This window comes from Rissa tridactyla, chromosome 10, assembly GCF_028500815.1.
Source record: "Rissa tridactyla isolate bRisTri1 chromosome 10, bRisTri1.patW.cur.20221130, whole genome shotgun sequence".
NCBI classification, from domain to species: domain Eukaryota; kingdom Metazoa; phylum Chordata; class Aves; order Charadriiformes; family Laridae; genus Rissa; species Rissa tridactyla.
This window is the reverse complement of record NC_071475.1, coordinates 7,750,971-7,768,032: the sequence shown is the minus strand read 5'-3', so window position 1 is coordinate 7,768,032 and position 17,062 is coordinate 7,750,971. Positions and strand designations below refer to the sequence as shown.

Sequence of the window (17,062 nt, the reverse complement as noted above, 5' to 3'; positions counted from 1 at the left end):
AAAGAAGCTTCGCGCAAGGAGCTGCACAACCACATCAGTGCAATGCTCAGCAGCTCAGTATCGTGGCACAGCGCCTTGCTAATGCAACTGGGAAGCTTCTGCATTGGAGGTGTCTGAAGATGTAGGCAAAGCAAGCTCATGTCTACCTGCGCTCCATGGGGCTGGCACACTCCTGTGTTAATAACCTAGGGCATTTCTCTTCGCTGGCATGTAAGAGCACACGCCGTGCGCTAGGTATGTTTGCCATGAAGTAGTTCATCACACCCATCGTACCTGCAGTGCACCACCACTGGTCCCATGTCTGGGGTTCTGGCTGCGGAGGATCTCCTAACGAAGGTTAGCACAGGCAGAGCGTACTCCGGCACACCCATGTCAGGCCACTGAGTGTAGTGATACTGAATAACCGTTCTCTCGTTCTGCCGCCCTTTGGGGTTTCCCTTCTGACCCTGCGTGCAAAGCGTGCGCAGAAAGAATAGAACGATTAGGGAAGAGAAGCATGGAAAGAGACTCAATCCTACTGGCTTGGTCAGATGAAAAAGTGCTGGATTCTAACGGAAATCTTCTGCAGCTCTGCCTCCTGCTAGGTGGAGACAGAGTTCAAGGAAAAATACACGTGGGAACAGGTAATAACAACAATAACTGTGACACCAAAGCAGCAGTGAACTTGAGAAAAACAGGCTAAACCTTTCACCAGGTAGTCCTGGTACTTATTTCCCATCCACCTGCTACTTCAAGTTGCCTATGCAAACGCCGAGTTTTGCTCCTGCGTGCCTCGCACCCGACACGAGCCAGAAGGCATCTGTATGAGAATAGCGAAGGCTTTACTCACCTTTTTCATCTTTGTGTTCCTGACTGTGAAGCGGCGCACAGTGTAGCAGGCATGAACATTTGTGCTCTTCAGCGTGACGATGATGTTGCCATACTCCTCGCTGTTCTCCGACGGCCAGTACTGATCGCATTTTCTCTGAACAAAGACAGAGTTGGGTGAGTTGGCTGAGGGTTTGAGCTGCTTCTTTACATCTGTGTTTAGAGCATTTTAAAAAAGTAAAATCGTGGCTGGCTACATACGCCTTAGTTATGTTAGTGATTTATTATACATCAATATGTATCATCCCAAACCATTTAAAACCAAATTCTGCCCACGTGATTTGGGGAGCTGGTAAGGAGCAACTGCTAACAAACTAGAAAATCTCTTACTCGTCCTTTTTCAACAAGGTTTGTGATCATGACAATGATTCCAGTATTTTGTTCCCAAATCATCCTCCAGAAATCTTCAAAAGTAGACTTTAAAGGTCCCTGGGTAGCAATGTAGGCTTTTGCTTTGTTGTAACCCTTCAAAGAAAACCATAACGCCAAGTGAGATGGAAGCAATATCATGGCAGACATATTAATATTTTAAAGGTAACAAAGAAAGGTGCCTTTCTCATTCAGAATAGCGAGGAATTCGTAGCAAAATTATCAGGTGAAGTTGGAAAACACCACCACTTCACAAGTGGCAACACTTCCTCCTTGTGGAAGGATTCAGAGTTAGAGAACAAAAAACAATTCAAACAACTTACATCAACATAATTAGCGTTAATGTAGTCACTGTGCTTAGAATCTTTTCCTGGTAAAGGCCTTAGCTTCACCCTGCTGTGATCATCTGCAGGATAAAAAACAGCAGAGAAGCATTAAGGAAAACACGGTGCAGAACTGCAGGTAAACATCCCATTTTCTAGGTATCAGAGTAGCCCTTATTAATACACGAAACAGATTGGCCTTGGATTGGAGCCAGGGGATAGGTGGGAGTATCTGTTCTTGGTCATCTGTTCATGGTAGCAGGTCTTCAGGCTTCACATCCCTTAAAGTACATGGTTCGTGCTGGCACAGCTTCTCTTTAGAGCCTCAGGAGCACGATCTCTAGGATCATCCCCATCACAGAGTGTAGCGGGATGCAAAGAGCCAGGGCACCCCCACAGGGCTGTGGAGCACCATGCGGAGACACCGGCTCAGCTCTCGCAGGCAGCAAAAGCTGCCTCCGCTTGTCTCAGTGTTCGAGCTCATTACCCTCCACTGGGTGCTGGGTCTGCGAGCTGAGTGATGTCCTCACTCCCTCACCACCCTCATCATCACGCCAAGAGGACAGACTTCAGTCCATGCGCTTTAGCTCCTCTTTTTGTTCCACCCAAATGCTTGATTTCTGGCTTAAATCAGAAAAAACATTGCAGTCCTCCTCCTGCTCCTAAGCAGCATTGGGCTGGGTAGTGCTCCCAACACATACAGAGATGAGACATGTTGGCTAACTTTAAGCATGAAGAATCTGGTTTCAGTTGCCTTCCTTGAGCACCAATGGAGAGAGAGGTTCCTCCAAGGGCAATGTGGAGGACTGGAGCGCCTGCTCCAATTCTCCTCCAACGGTACTTCTTTCTCTGTGTCTAGAGCGACCAGACATCTATGTCTACAATCAGAGCTGGGACAACCACAATGAATCCCCTTGCCCAAGGCCATACAGCAAGTCCTTTACAGGTCTGGGAATTAGTCCTCAGCCGGCACCTTGATTACTCTGAGAATCTGTAAGAGACAGACATTTCCCTTCTACGCCACCAAAAATATTCAAGATTTATTGCAATGCTTATGAACATTGTGAACTTTTTATCAGCAGCTCTCCATCTTTACTCCTAAACCACAGCGAGTGCTGCATCTGCCATTCGTTCTACATCAGAGAATGATATGGAAAAAGTTACCGCATTTCCGTCCCAGACCTGCAATAATTTGCATTCTAGAGCGGAGCCTAGATTTGCAGTTCTCAGAGGAATACAGGCAAAGCCTGCACTGTGCTACAAAGATCACTGTTTGTCCAAGTCATACACACAGCTGAAGCAGTTTGAAATACAGCAGATACATTCTGTAAGATTTAACACCTTTGGGATTATAAGGGAATCCCAGGGATCATCAATAAAACTCTTTGCTCCACCACGCACTTCCCTTAGGCCGGTTTTCAGACATTAGTGGGCAGAAGACCTCTGATCATCAATTTATCCCAGTTATTCCTCCACAAAATTTCATACCAAACTGATACTTCTAAAACTGCACTTGGAACATCAGCTGCAAAATATTTTAAAGCAAAAGGTGTTGTGGAATCCTGGCCCCAGAGAAGTTACAAGGTCCACTGCCTTTAGTAGGGAAATGATCTCCCAGCCACACTTTCACAGGTTTATTAATTACTGTGCCATACTGTAATTTGAACATTCCTTTTCCAGTCACACACAGACACACCGTGACAGGAGAGTGCCTTTCCGGGTTGATTCATTGTGCTTACTTACAGGCCAGGATGTTGATGTATCTGTTCTTGTGCTTGTTGTCGGGGTGGTTGGAATGCTCTGCAGTGATGTTCATGTCGGCCGTACAGCGCTGCACTTCCTAGGCATAAAAATTATTCAAATGGAAAATGTGTCAGTCCAAATAATTTAGCTTTATCTCCTTTTGCAACAGCTTCCAGAAACCATGGTTAAAATATCGGTATCTTAATTGCTGGATTGAACGCAAAGTCCTTCAGTATTGTCCTGTACGACACAGTCTGCTTAAACCGAGCCGTGTTAGCTGCTCCTTGGTGCGCGGTTATGCTCCTCTCCACGGACTTGGTGACACTTTGGGCACTCTGAGGGCCGACTGATCCCTCTGACCAGCACTCCATGCGTCTTCTGGACTGCATCTCCTGTGATGCCCCACTCTGTCCCCTCTTGGGAGGGGAAGACAGAGTCCCTCAAAGGCAAGAGCGGCCAGTGCAGTGTAAGAAACTATGCTCAAAAACCACTTCAACAGAAGCCTTTGACCGCTGGACAACTTATCCGCTTATAACCTCTCAAAACAGGGTTTCTGACATTTAAGTTTAGCACTGACCTTTTGTTAGTTCTCTGCAGAGAGGTGCCTTTTATAAAATATAAATAAAATAGATCTCTGAAGATAACAGCGAGCTCTTTAAATACCACTGCTTGGACACTGATTAACAGCCCGCGATATAGTGAAAAAGATAAAAGGTTGTATCCACGTATATATACATTTCCAAAGGAGAAAGAGGCCAGGCTTGCCAAGGTGTTCATGAAGCTAGAGATGCAGATTTCTGTCTAGTTGAGGCTGTAGGTTAGATACCTAATTCCCATTGATTTTTTTAATTCTTAACCTACCCCTTACTTACACCGTCCAACAAACAGAATACAGGGCTATTGAAATGGGGCAATGGAGGGTCTTTTCTCCGACCCTAGAGAAAAACAGCTGTTCCCCTTGGCCACACTGTCCTGGAGAGTCACACACTTCAGAGACATGAATCGCTACAACTCACGTGTTATACCACCTCCAAGATAGATGTATTTTTTTTTTCATATCTATTTAACCACAATCTTCCTGAAAAAGCTAAACCCCTTTTTATCACTAGCATAGAAGTTCTCAGTTTAAAAACACATTTTTGAAAAATATATCAATGTTTGGAGTTTACAAAGTTGTGGAAGAAACTATATTTATTCAAATCTTCTGCAAGTCCCAGAAATCGCAGCAAACAGAACTGATTTTCCCCAAGGATATGTGGGGAAGTGCCAAATTGCTTTGTACTTCAGGCTTTAAAAGCAACAGTATAGAACCTGCCTAAGAGGGAAAGTCATTAGGAGCTCACAGCTGCTACAAAGATCACGAGCTAAGTGACAGAGAAAAATTATCAAGAGAAATGCTATACAAACAGCAGATGTAACAGAGTTCAGCATTATGCAGACATTTCACAAAGGACTTGCATAGCAATTTTGCTATCTTCCCCAGCATTTACATTTTAAAAGTGCAAAGTATACTAAAACCTTGCACATTTTATAGCTTCTATATCGACATGACGCTCCCAAATAACAATTGCTTCTCCCCCCGTCTGCAGAGGGAGAAACACACTACGTTCAAGGAGATGAGCAAAGACAAAGAGGAATCAAGCAAAACTCTCAGCTGGCCCTAACAGAATTTTCATAGTTCCATTTCTATCACAGAAATAAAAAAATACGTTAAAGCGTGTGCTTCTCCTAATTCTGCCTGTCAGCTCCAGTAAGCAAGGGACTGGTGGTTACGCAACGGGCAGGATCAGTTCAGCCGAAATCATAACTGGAAAAGCAGCATCGCTTACATGTTAGGGTGATTTAATGTAATTTCGTTTTACCTTTCTTTTTGCATTTAAAAATCATATAACATCACTGCTGTACCATGGTAGGTCACTCCTAAAAAATAACCCCCTGCTTCTGAAAAGCCTCACATCAAACCCCACATCCCTGCATCACTACAAAAATCTTTTTAGAAGTTATTAGCATTGAAACACTTATGCCAAATGCTGTAGAATTTAATACAGATGAATCCAATAAGGTTCTGTGGAGAATACTCTAAAAAGTTATAGAATTTAATAGGGAATTACCTCCCTGCTAAGGAATTTTCTCTGACAGTTTAAATACTACATAGTAAATGTATCACTTTCTATTAAATTCTATAGGATTTTTCCATAAGGGAATTGTTGGTGAGGTTAATCATTTTAATTAACCTTTTTATGTTGATGCTGACTGTTTTCTCAACTGTACATGTTCCCAGCTGGCCAATATAAAGTTAATAGAAGAGGAAGATTAAGCTAAAACGGTGAAAAACACAGCAAGGGAAAAGAAGGTCTGACGCTGTGAGAGCTGATCATCTGCAAATGGCTTTTCTTAACACGTAACATTCTAAATGATTTTTAATACTCTGGAAAGCTGCTATAACGGTGGATTCCTATGTCTGCCTCCTGCAAAAGCAGAGCAAAAGGAGACCGTTCAAGAAAAGCTTCCCCCTTGCCAACACACCTCAACTATTTTTGTCTTTTTAAGAATCAATGTAGAACAATAAAAGGCCATTTTGAATTCAGCCCCCCCGCTTCCCCCCAGTCTAGAATACAACCGACGCTTTGGAACATTGAAGTTGTCCAACAAGAAGGAGCCTGAGGAGATCCTCCAGCTCTGCGTGGGCCACTGGCAACGCCTGGCTGTGCCGCAGGGGCAGAGCAGGCTGAGAGCAGCGGGCAGCTCTCCGCTCTCTCTTACCCTCCTCCGTTCATCTCTCCAAATTCTAGTAGCAAATTACTAAACCACAGGCTCACCCCACCAGACGGTAAGGCATAAGTTAACATTCCTTTGTTATTAAAGTCAAGGTGGTTGTCTTTCATCAACGCACAAAATGCTGCAAGAAGACAAGACTAGTTGCAGCCTGTTATCTGTGCCTCTCTTCAGGGTATTATTTACCCTTTGGCAGAAGAGGACAGCCCGGTGTTAATAAATATCATCCTGGAGAAAGTTCCAAAAAGTCAACATCCTAATTATGCCATTTTACCGCATTTATGTACATTACATATTCACTTTCCCAGCATTTTCTATTGCTTATGCAATGAACACCCTGGGATTACTAGCTACCAAGTCCTTCGTTTGCATTTAAAACATCATTATGATTATATTATTACAACAACTTAAGTTTGCAGGCAGGCCACCAGGTCAGGTCTGATCCCAGGCTGCTCATTGCAGCCTAAACAAACTCCTCTCCAATTAGCACAGCACTGCTACCGGCACCTTGGAGCAGGCCAGGTAGCGTCCGTATCACCGCATCCATAATTCATCCACAAACTTTTCAGCTCTAGAGTCTTTTCTTTGGCTTTCCTTAATCCCGCTTAGTCTCTTGCACTGATTTTAAGGGCAGCTGGCTAGCACACAGCTGCTCTTCATGTTTAACTTTGCAGAACGCATTACTGTCCAAAGATGAATGGATACAGGCTCTTATTCTGTCCTTTCAACTTATCATTGACAACCCAAGAAACCAAAGTACATGGTTTCAATTGACCGTTAGTTACTGTAAAAAGTGTTCTAGTCTATGCTATTATGGCTAATTTACCTTTTAATTATATTGTCCATGCTAATGCTAATTGCAATTTGATACACCCAGGTTTAACGACCCATTTTCATTGCCTTTCTGAAACAAGTTACAGATTAGTTTCTTCTAAACTTCAAAGAATTTCCATTTAAGTGTAAAATCAAACTGCTCCAGCGTCTTGCTGGCAATATTAGGTTCTGAGCAAGAATTTTTGCTACAGTGGCTGAGCAGGAACTCGGTCTCTTGATTTGGTCTTATGCAGTGCTGCTGTTGTTTCCCATTACTGCAGCCTGATGTCCTAGCAGGGGCTGAACTGTGAAAGCCTATGAATAGCAATGAGGAGGAATCATGAACAAAGAAAGGATCCTAACCTGAAGGACTAAATTAGAGAAGATCCACAGCTACATTTTGATATTATGGTGATATTTTTCAGCATGAAAGCAGCTAGTTCATCCACCCCTAAAATCATTTTTGATCTATCATTTTAATCCCAAATTAGAGAATTCTGTGGTAGTGCTCTTGCTGTTTGTTTTATCACAGCAAACATGAAGACAGCATACCAACAGAGACAGCAGATAGTATCTGAAGACATCCCACAGGAATAGTGTGGATTTTTGCAATAATTTAGCACTAGTATAAACTCTCAGATGGCACTCGAGAGAGGTGAGCTGGGGACAGCCTAGAAAGAAAGGAAAAATAAACAAACCAAAAGGACTCAATACAGGAATAACAGTGGAGGAATCGTGAATAGAGCGCTGGAAAATCATGTAAATGAATGCGAAAGGAGAGGATGGTGGAGGACCGTTTGCTTGCGGTGTCCTGCCCTTCATTAGGCAGGGAGGTGTCAGAGTCCCACCGAAACCTCGCGTTGCCCTATGGCTCCTCCGAGCGGGCCTTCCAGGCAGAAACTTTGGACATGGCCGTGGTACTATGGATAGTAACAGAAAACCCATATGTCTGAACTTTGTTGCTTCTCTTCAACTTTATCCCTTAATTCACAATGCCATTTTCTTAGGGTAGGTCAAGCAGTGAGATAAGAACAGAGAACTCCAGAAGACCCTCTTCTGCAGCAATCCCTCCTCCTCCAGCTTCACAGTGCTGCTTCCCCTCAGTTTCAGTACAGCAGTGCACAGGCTGAGAATACCTCAAAATTATGGCAGTTTTGGGCCGGGGTTATAAAACATTTCCCAGTGCAGTAATGTCTGCTAGCAGCACGCTTTTGAAATGGCATCTTTCTACTGCCAAGTTCCTTGGTGTAGATGCAGTTATAAGCATGTGTCTGGTGTAAGCTGTGTCTAATCTGTAAGGGATGCCAGTATAACTACACAGTGGTTTTAGTGTCTCAAGAAACGTGCAACGCGCAGCTTTATCTGTCTTGAACGCAGCCCTTCGCTGGAGAATAACATTCTGAGGTCAATGGTCAAAAAGAGCTAGTGACCCCTGCCCCGAACAGCAGCAACCACGAGAGTAACGTTAGCAAATCCCTGCCACATCACTGAAGATATAGATTTATGTTATTTTCTTACATTTCAGGACATTTAGAAGAAGGTGCCACTGGAGTATAAAGATATTTTCAATTTATGTGATGAGGGAGCTAGACAGCCTGCCTCCAAGTTCAGCGAGCCTGTTCAGACTCCAAATGGGCAATGAATCATTACACTCACACGGCCACAGGCAGGAGAGGTCTGCAGAGATTGCATTCACCCGCTCTAATCACTCCCGCAGCAGCACTGACCAACCCACTCCCGAATTAGGGAGGAGGGAAGTAAAATTGTCTGATCTCAAAAAATCCAAATACTACATTATACTATAAAAATTCACAGATTTGGGGATGGAAGGTGATTTCTTGGCTTAGTGTTCCTTTCTCAGAGCAAAAGGACACGACTACTCAAAAAACTTACTGTGTCATTCCAGTAACCGGCCAGGGGGAGGGAGTGAAAAGCTTTACCGTGGGAGGTGGCACTTCACGCTCTTTTTGAAACAAGAATTTGGAGGGCACCCTATGTGGTCAGGCTATCAGGGGAATAGAAGATGACAAATGCAACGTCAGTTTTTAAAATGAGATCCAGAAGGGATTTCAGGCACCAAAGCCCACTAAATCTGACTTCTCTGTGGGGCGAACTGCTAGACGCTGTAATAAACAGCAGAGCTAGTGAACGCCTCTAACACACTGTGGAGACGTCTCTGAAGAAGTCCATAAGGAGTCTGAAAGAGAATAGCATATCTGGATTTCCAACATGTTTGTGAAAAGGCCTCTCAGAAAACGTTACTTAAAAAACCGATCTGTCTTCGAGCAAAAGGAAAACTCGCCTTATATACCAACAGGTTAAAGGTGGGACTCGCAGCCCCCGAATTGTCAGTGTTCAGATTTCACCAGTGGGACCTTACGGGGACCTAATTCTATCCATAAATGGACTGCAGAGGAGACAAAGTCTGTATATGATACAAAATTATTCAGGATAATTAGAACAAAAGCTGTTTGTGAAGGGAAGCAGAACAATCTTGCAATACTGAGTGACTGAGTGATAAAATGGCAAATGAAATTCAACGTTGATAAATGCAAAGTGATGTATTTGGGAAAAGCAACCCTAACTATACATACATACTGACAGGTTCCCAATTTGCTATTGCCATTCAGTGACGAGACCTTGGGGTCACAGCTGATAGTTTTCTGGAGGTGTCAGCTGAGTGCTCAGTAGTTGTTAAAAACCAAATAGTATGTTAGGAAGGTGGAAAGTAATAGAAAAACCAAACAGAAAACATCACTTTGCTCCCGCAGAACGCTGCAGTAAACCCACTCATTAAATACCGTGCACAGTTTTGGTCTTGCCGTCTCAAAAAGGATATGGTAAAGGAAGAAAAAAAGGTACAGAGGGAATAAGTCATCATGAGTCTAAAATGGATTCCTCAAACAAACAAATTAAATAGTTTATAGACTTCAGATTTCAAAACAGATGATTAAGGTGGAATACGAGTGAGGCAGGCAGAATCACGCGAGGCATTTAAGTGAACAGGGATGTACTTTGTAATGCAAAAACTAGGAGGCACCAAGAGAAATTATTAGGCGTGTTAAAAGCAAAAGGAAGTCCACTCTTGTGGAACAAATTGTAGAATTCATTGCCATGGGATGCAGAAGTCTAAAAGGGTTGAAGAGGCAATTAGAAATTTGCGGAAGATCTATCAAAGTCTATTAAAGATAATGATGCCAAGAAAATCTCTGGCTAGACAAGGCGTAGATATAATCTCTGGCTCAGGACGCCTCTCAATCTCTGTTCAGTCTTGCCACTAAACCCTGCCCCAGTGCTGCCCTGTAAAAATGTGGAACCTCCCCCTCTGTGCCATAGCAGGAGGGTGCTGGAGCTGCCCCAGAGCAAGCCAAAGACCCCCCTTGGACTTTTTTCAGTATTTGGCTGAACAAATTCCAAGGTGGAATACAAAGAGTAATATCAGAGACCAGCACTAGTGATGCAGGATTGCAGACTTTATTTTAAAAAGCTATTTGTTGTTGTTCAGTGTTAAATTGGGCCTTATATTTCTAGTTTATATCAAAAATTGAAAATTCATAGGCCTCAAAGGAAATCTTAACAACTCTGTATATACAAGAAAGCCCAGCTATCACCAGACAATAAAGCTGGCTACTCGCACTATGATTACCCAAAGGGAATAAGGATTCATTTTGGATATACTTTCCAAGGAAAGATTTGTGAGTTCAAAGTCCTTTTTCCCTCTGCACATAAAACGCTTCCTAAGCACATTCACAAAATATTTACCTGTAATTACAGCTCATTTTAAGAGAAGGGAGTATTTACACGATTCACTTTCAAAGGAATCTTCTTCATGTAAAAACCAACTCAATACAACCCACGGCACGCTGCCCGAAACACAGGAAGAGACTTACACCAAAAACTAGCAACAAACAAATAGGGAATGTTTACTTTCTACATTGGGCAGAGTATGCGTGTGCGTAGCTTAGTCTTTCCTTCCACAGGTTTCACCATCAAAACCTCCTCCCACAGAAACTTCTGAAGAAATTTTTTGATCCTTTTCTCATTTTAAAAAATCCCATTCACTGGCTATCTTTGGGAAGATTCATTTTTTCTATAGTATTATTCACATTTTTTCAGCATCTCCTTGCCATCCCTCTTCTCTCTTCCTTTTAGCTGTAAAAAGCAGATGTTTTGTAAAAAGTCCATATGACTGCAGAACCTAATACCTCTTTTCAGAAGTTCCCCAGGTGTGATATGGCTGTGGTACTTTCCACCCAAGGCGAGCAGACCTGTGACACTGGATTTTCTGTTTCAGCTGGAAGCCTACTGTTTCTCCATAAAACATTAGCTAAGCCTTCACTCTAGCTGGCAGATATGATTCCAGCACATACACCATGGCTGGATCTGACCAGACGTGAGAAGTTACACTGCTGGCCGCTTCCAAGAGCTGCTGTATAAATGTAACCTCAGGCTCCTCTATCCCTCAGCCACTTTCAAAACTGGGATTCTGATCTCTGAGTCAGTTTAGGCACTTGAGAAAGATTTAACCTGCAGGCTCTGTGAAAAATCCTGGGTTTCACTCTTCTGTCCCATCACTGTCAACCATAAGGAAGAAAATCAGGCCTCCGAGGTGTCAGCAGGGCAAAACACAAACAACGAAGGGAGCCGGCTGGTTTATCCCAGACAGTGATCATTTTGCTCCTATTCCTTCTCCTTACTCTAGGAGATTTCATTACTCTTTAGAAGTCGAGACCTCAGCTACAGAGAAATACATCTGGAGTAGCTATACTGACTTCAAAGGAGATGCTCCAAATTTTAAGCCAGCACGGAGAACAGAATTTGGCGTGTGTAGTGCAGTTGGCGGAGTTTAACTTCCCTTCAGAGGGGACCCCGCACTCCCCAGAACAGGACTAATTTGCCAAAGCATCTCTCCCGACTGGCTGCCACGGAGTGGCACTCGCAGCAGGGAGCTCCAGGAGGAAGGGAAAAAATAGGGCTATTAAAGCATTGTTTTTCTTTGCTAAAACATGGGCGGAAGGTGTCCAACATTTGTTAATAGCAGTGATTTTGCGACAGCTGAAGCAAAGCCTGCTTAAAGCCAGACCAAGTTTACAGATGTGTTGCTGATTATTTTGAATAATTAAATGGTGTAAAACCCAGCTGTGATGAATAGCACTGGGGTCGCAATTCATAAATAATTGAGAAGAGTGACTCGCATTTGATCATCCTGATCAAATTCTACTCTCTGGAGAATAAATGTTTGTCCTGAATACCATCAACGTTGTTAAATGCCTCAATATTCCTGCTCAGCCATCCAGCCAGCAGTCAATTGAACTAAATCACTTTAACACCTTACACATTTGCCTTCCTCATGAATACAAAATGTTTCTAACTTACACAACGGCTTTTGGGCATCAGACAAAGCAGCCACTCTTTATAGACAGTAACCAAACAGCAACAATAAATGTTTTAAATGATCCCATTAAAAACAATTCCTGCATACAGTCTTGTCTTTACTGCAGTAAGCGAAGAAGCTGTAGATATCAGGCCACCAATTTTGTTTCATTGCCTTGTTTGTAAGCAGAGCTGCCTCTCTCATCCACGTGCATCGCACAAACGCACCTTTTGCTGGCGGGGACGCCAGTAGCACAGCTCCATGCAATCTCCTGTGGCTCCTCCTGCTTCTCAATACTTCCAAAAGTTCAGCAGTGACTGTGATGAGGCTGAATGAAATAAATGCCTAAGAACTAGCCAGACAATACTGGCTTGAGCTTATTAAGGCCTGACTCTACAGCCCATCTCATACTGCATGATGTTTACCGTGCTCGCAAAATACAGCATTGGTAAACCAGAGGTGAAAAACTGTTTACACTTCATTGGAATTACCTCCAATTTATAGCAGATTTAGAGCTCAGAATCTGTCCTGAGTAGGTAACAAGACGCAGAGTTTAAAATAGTCTCATTAGGTAAATACTGCCAAGTAAATCCTGAAGCCTTTCTCCTTGGTTTTACTGGAACAAAATAACCAACAACTTATCTTTCCTGGCTGAACAGAGGATGAACAAGGACTCCAGGAATCGACCCGTAGTTTGGGTTTTCACAAAAGACCAAATTCTACTACTCTTACTCATAGTGAGCCCTACTTTACTCCTTTTGAGCTACTCAAGGGGCATGTGACTTCTCAGTGTGACTAAGAGGAGCAAATTCTGGGCCAACAAGAGTAAAATAAGCTGCAGAGTATAAGAAAAGCCTGGAGTTAAAAACATCTGTTTTTATCTTCATGTCATTCCTGAGGGGATTGCAGGCAGCTTTTCCCATTTAAAAAATTCGTAGAAGGGTCCCCTGTTAAAGGCACCAAATCTGTGGTGTTTAGAAAGCACCTGTAAATGTCCAGTCCCACATTGCTCATACCTGGTGGCAAATTAGTATTTCCCTATTTCTTCTGATACGTTTGAGCATTGCATTTACCAGACATGACAGCATCACGCAGATGTCGCATGGTCCCTAACTATTAATACACAATTAACTTTAGGAAAACAACGTTTTATTGGCGGATCATTAAATCGTACCTCAAAGTCTTCTGAGAACCCATGCTGGTTATTAGAATACAGCTCACTGATGTGTTTAACGAACTGCTTGACTGGAATTGCTTCCATATCATCTGTAGAAAGAAAGAGATATTCAGAGTTGCTATATGTATAACATAAAACTTCAAGACATAAAGTCTTCACTCAATATCACTTAAATCTGAGTTTCCAAGGGCAGAGCTAGTTCAATATGTGACAATAAGAAACCTTGATGAATGTGGCCAATTTTTAAGTAAACTCTTCGTATTATATTTCTAATTCTAAGCACTGCAGTTGTGAATACTGGGAGTCTAGTCTATTCCCCATGATAATTTACGAAGTCCAACTGAAGTTCAGGGATCATTTAGTTCTTGTTTGCAGTTTGAAAATGGCTGTGGATGGGACGAAGAGGCCTCCTCTCCTTCCATGTTGTATAAAAAGAACAGAAGGGACTCGAAATATGAACGTATAGTTGACAATTGCCCCGGTAAGTTTTTACCAGACAGAGACACAGGCTTTTCTGCTGAAAGTTAGTTTTACACAACGATGTAGAATCCAAATGGACTTACCACGAAACTGTCTCCGAGCAAAAGAACAGGCAACACAACACCCACATTAATTTGAGTTCTCTCATGCCAGACACTATGCATAACATTGAATATGTATTCCACTGGACCATTTGTTCTTGCTCAGCACAGTGCAAATTTCACCCAATATACCAATAAATCACCCACGGACGTTTTTGTAAAAGAAAGAAGTCAAAGGCTTGAATTGAATTAAAGACAAACAAGACTGTTTTGAGCACCTGGGACTCCGGACAGATTCTAATAAAGCTGGGGTGCAGGATGGCTGCCTTATTCCTCTTCCTTTCTCTCTCAAAAAAGGCCTCGATGTTGTTATAACCACCACTGCAGTTGGTAGAAACACTGTGCTTGCCAAGATTCATTAGTTAATATTTTTCAGCCTGGCATTTAGGAAATGTAAATTGCTATACAACCGTGATTAGTTTCAGCATGTGAAATAATCTGTTGCCTGATGGCTACTATTGTCTGATTGCATGATTTTATGGCAATACTATGGTATTTATATATCCCATTTAATATTCTTCTGAAGATCGCATCCAGTTTATGTTTACTTCCAGTAATTCAGTGGTGTATTTTTGCTCCCATTTAGCAGCCATATGGTTTGGTGCTACAGCTGCATTATAATCTGGATTCTTTTACTTTTAAACATCTACATTATGATAGAAAAAATCCAAATATTTCTACAGATACTTAGCAAAATTTAACGATAAATAAATAGATGTGACATTTACTGTATTCAGAGTGAAAGATCTTTGGCAGCTAAAACCTCTAAGCTGTCACATATGCTTTTCTTAGCAAAGGGTAGGAAGATCTGTATGTGTAAATGAGGTTCTAGTTTGGCAAGAATTTTATAGATCCCTGTCAATCAGATTTCTCTCCTTCTGATGGCAGTTAATATTGACCACATCATTACTCCTCTACTCTTATTTTATGAGGTAATGCTCTAAGGTAGCTTTTTGTGTCTACCGACATTCTCAGATTTCAATCAGCTCTCTTCGATTTTATTTACAAGAGCCAATTGCTAAAGATACGTTTGCAATCTGATCACCTCCCAGCATAGTAATGCTACTTTAATTAACCACATGCTCATTTACTGGATAATACAGATTTCAAAACATTTGACAAGTGTATGCTCATCTTAGCAAAAAGCTGCAGTGTGCAGAAATACTGGCACTTTACGCTATTTAAGTGATAACATTTATACTATATAATATTGAGAACATCATCATCTCATAACAACATTTGTATTAATATTTTTGCAGCCAAGAAACCTGAATGGAATGATCTATAGGAACAGCAGTCAATAGTGAGAGCCTGTAGAACAATCTTTCCTCTCCTGAAAAGTAACCCATATGCCCTAGATTTCCTTAAAAATAACTGCTGCTATGATAGCAATTTCACATACTCGCACAAGAAAAGTTCCCTAGTTATCATTTGGTTTTTTTCTTGAGTAGTCTAGCTCAACTGAGACCAACCAAGATCAAGGATTCACTGCAGCAGACCAGTGTGTCCAATTTAATTTTGCAGAAGGCAGAATTTAATTTTAATTGTGATCTGTGAGCCAAAAAATACATTAGAGATACCGTGCTCTCCGGTCCATTGAATTCCCACCAATTTCAAGGATGGGTCTGCACCAGAGATCCATGGCAAAATATGGTTAGTTTTCTTTTTATCATCATCACTGCATGGTGGCAGTGTGTCTCCACCTTTACAGCCACTGCTAATTCACCTCTCTTGTTCACTGTCCTTTACTGTTTCTCCTCCCTTTTTCCTCTTCTGCATTTTCACTTCCGATTCCCTCCAGAAGCCTTAACCCAATGCAGTTTCTTGCCCTATTTGATATCATGGGCAACAATTAAACATTAAGTAAATTAAATAGGGAATACTCTTGACATATGAGCTCACTGGGTGGGAGGAAGCTTGTGTTGCTGAAGCTGCCCATGAACTCAGGAAAACCATGGTGGAGCAAATGTAATTGTTTCATATTACGAAGATTAAAATCAGGGCATTACAAACGTTAGAAACTCAAAAAAATCGCTGATGATTTCCAGCTTTCAAACTGCTGGAATAACATGGTCCTACTGACCATGCAAGACCTGGCAGCTCCTGGGCAGAAGCCAGGCGGAGGCCACCCCTTGAGGGGACAGGCACAGTCCCGAGGGGACAGGCAGCCCGCAGCCGGGCAGGACACGGCTGCACGCCTGTCTTGTTCCCTGCCCATAACCACAAGAAAGCAGCTGTACGTAAGATACTGTTTATTACACTAACCAATGAAACAGAAACGTACTCAAGCAATTTGGACCCGTATTTTTCTATTCGTGACCTCCAACTCCAAACTCCCAGCCAGGAACACACCTTTCTTTAGCTGGGGTATATTCATGCTTAGCCACGGGCAGCTTGTCGGACCTCTGTTAAAATATATACTAATATACTCAGCACTCTTGAATGATATCTGCTCTGACGTTATCTGGAGATGGCTGTGGCCTTCTCTAAGAAAACCAACAGATGTAGCTAGATGCACGGAATGTGCTTTTCCTTGCACTATCTTCAGTCCAAAGGCTTTGGTTAAGCCTTCTTTCCATCTTAAGACAAATGGACTTCAATGACTATAATTCTTTTAGTCGATTGAAGAGATTAATGGAATCCTATAATGGCTAATTAGGAGCTCTCATAGTTCTTCTGCACATATTCCCTTTTGCGCCATATACTTTTTCCCATCCAAAAGCCAGAGTGACATTTGATATTGTCGGTATGATGCTTACATTTTGCAAGACCTATACATTATTCAGAGAAGAGGGAAATGTTTTAATAACATACCTTCACCTCTAACACCGCAGATATAATTACAGTTCTGTCTAGCTTGGGTTTCACCATCTGTTTTATCAGTATCAATAAAGTGATTCTGAATTTATGTCACTACAAAATATGAGCTGAATCTGGCACCATACTAATGTACTTACCCTTTGTGTTATGCAGAGAAGCACGCAATCTTAGATGGACAGAGGCAAAAGTCTCCAGAACTTTAAAACCATTATGTGTATAT

At 42.2% G+C, this 17,062-nt stretch overlaps 1 protein-coding gene across 1 annotated transcript in view; it reads right to left on the bottom strand.

Moving 5' to 3' along the window:
* PTPRG (protein tyrosine phosphatase receptor type G) overlaps window positions 1–17,062 on the bottom strand; it is a 415,060-nt gene that overhangs the window by 18,086 nt on the left and 379,912 nt on the right. The window contains exons 15-20 of the mRNA XM_054216618.1: window positions 13,439–13,530; window positions 3,303–3,399; window positions 1,560–1,642; window positions 1,198–1,332; window positions 830–964; window positions 274–446 (exon numbers count right to left, since the gene is read on the bottom strand). Coding sequence (XP_054072593.1) covers window positions 274–446; window positions 830–964; window positions 1,198–1,332; window positions 1,560–1,642; window positions 3,303–3,399; window positions 13,439–13,530 — 715 coding nt within the window. The remainder of the gene's footprint in view (window positions 1–273; window positions 447–829; window positions 965–1,197; window positions 1,333–1,559; window positions 1,643–3,302; window positions 3,400–13,438; window positions 13,531–17,062) is intronic.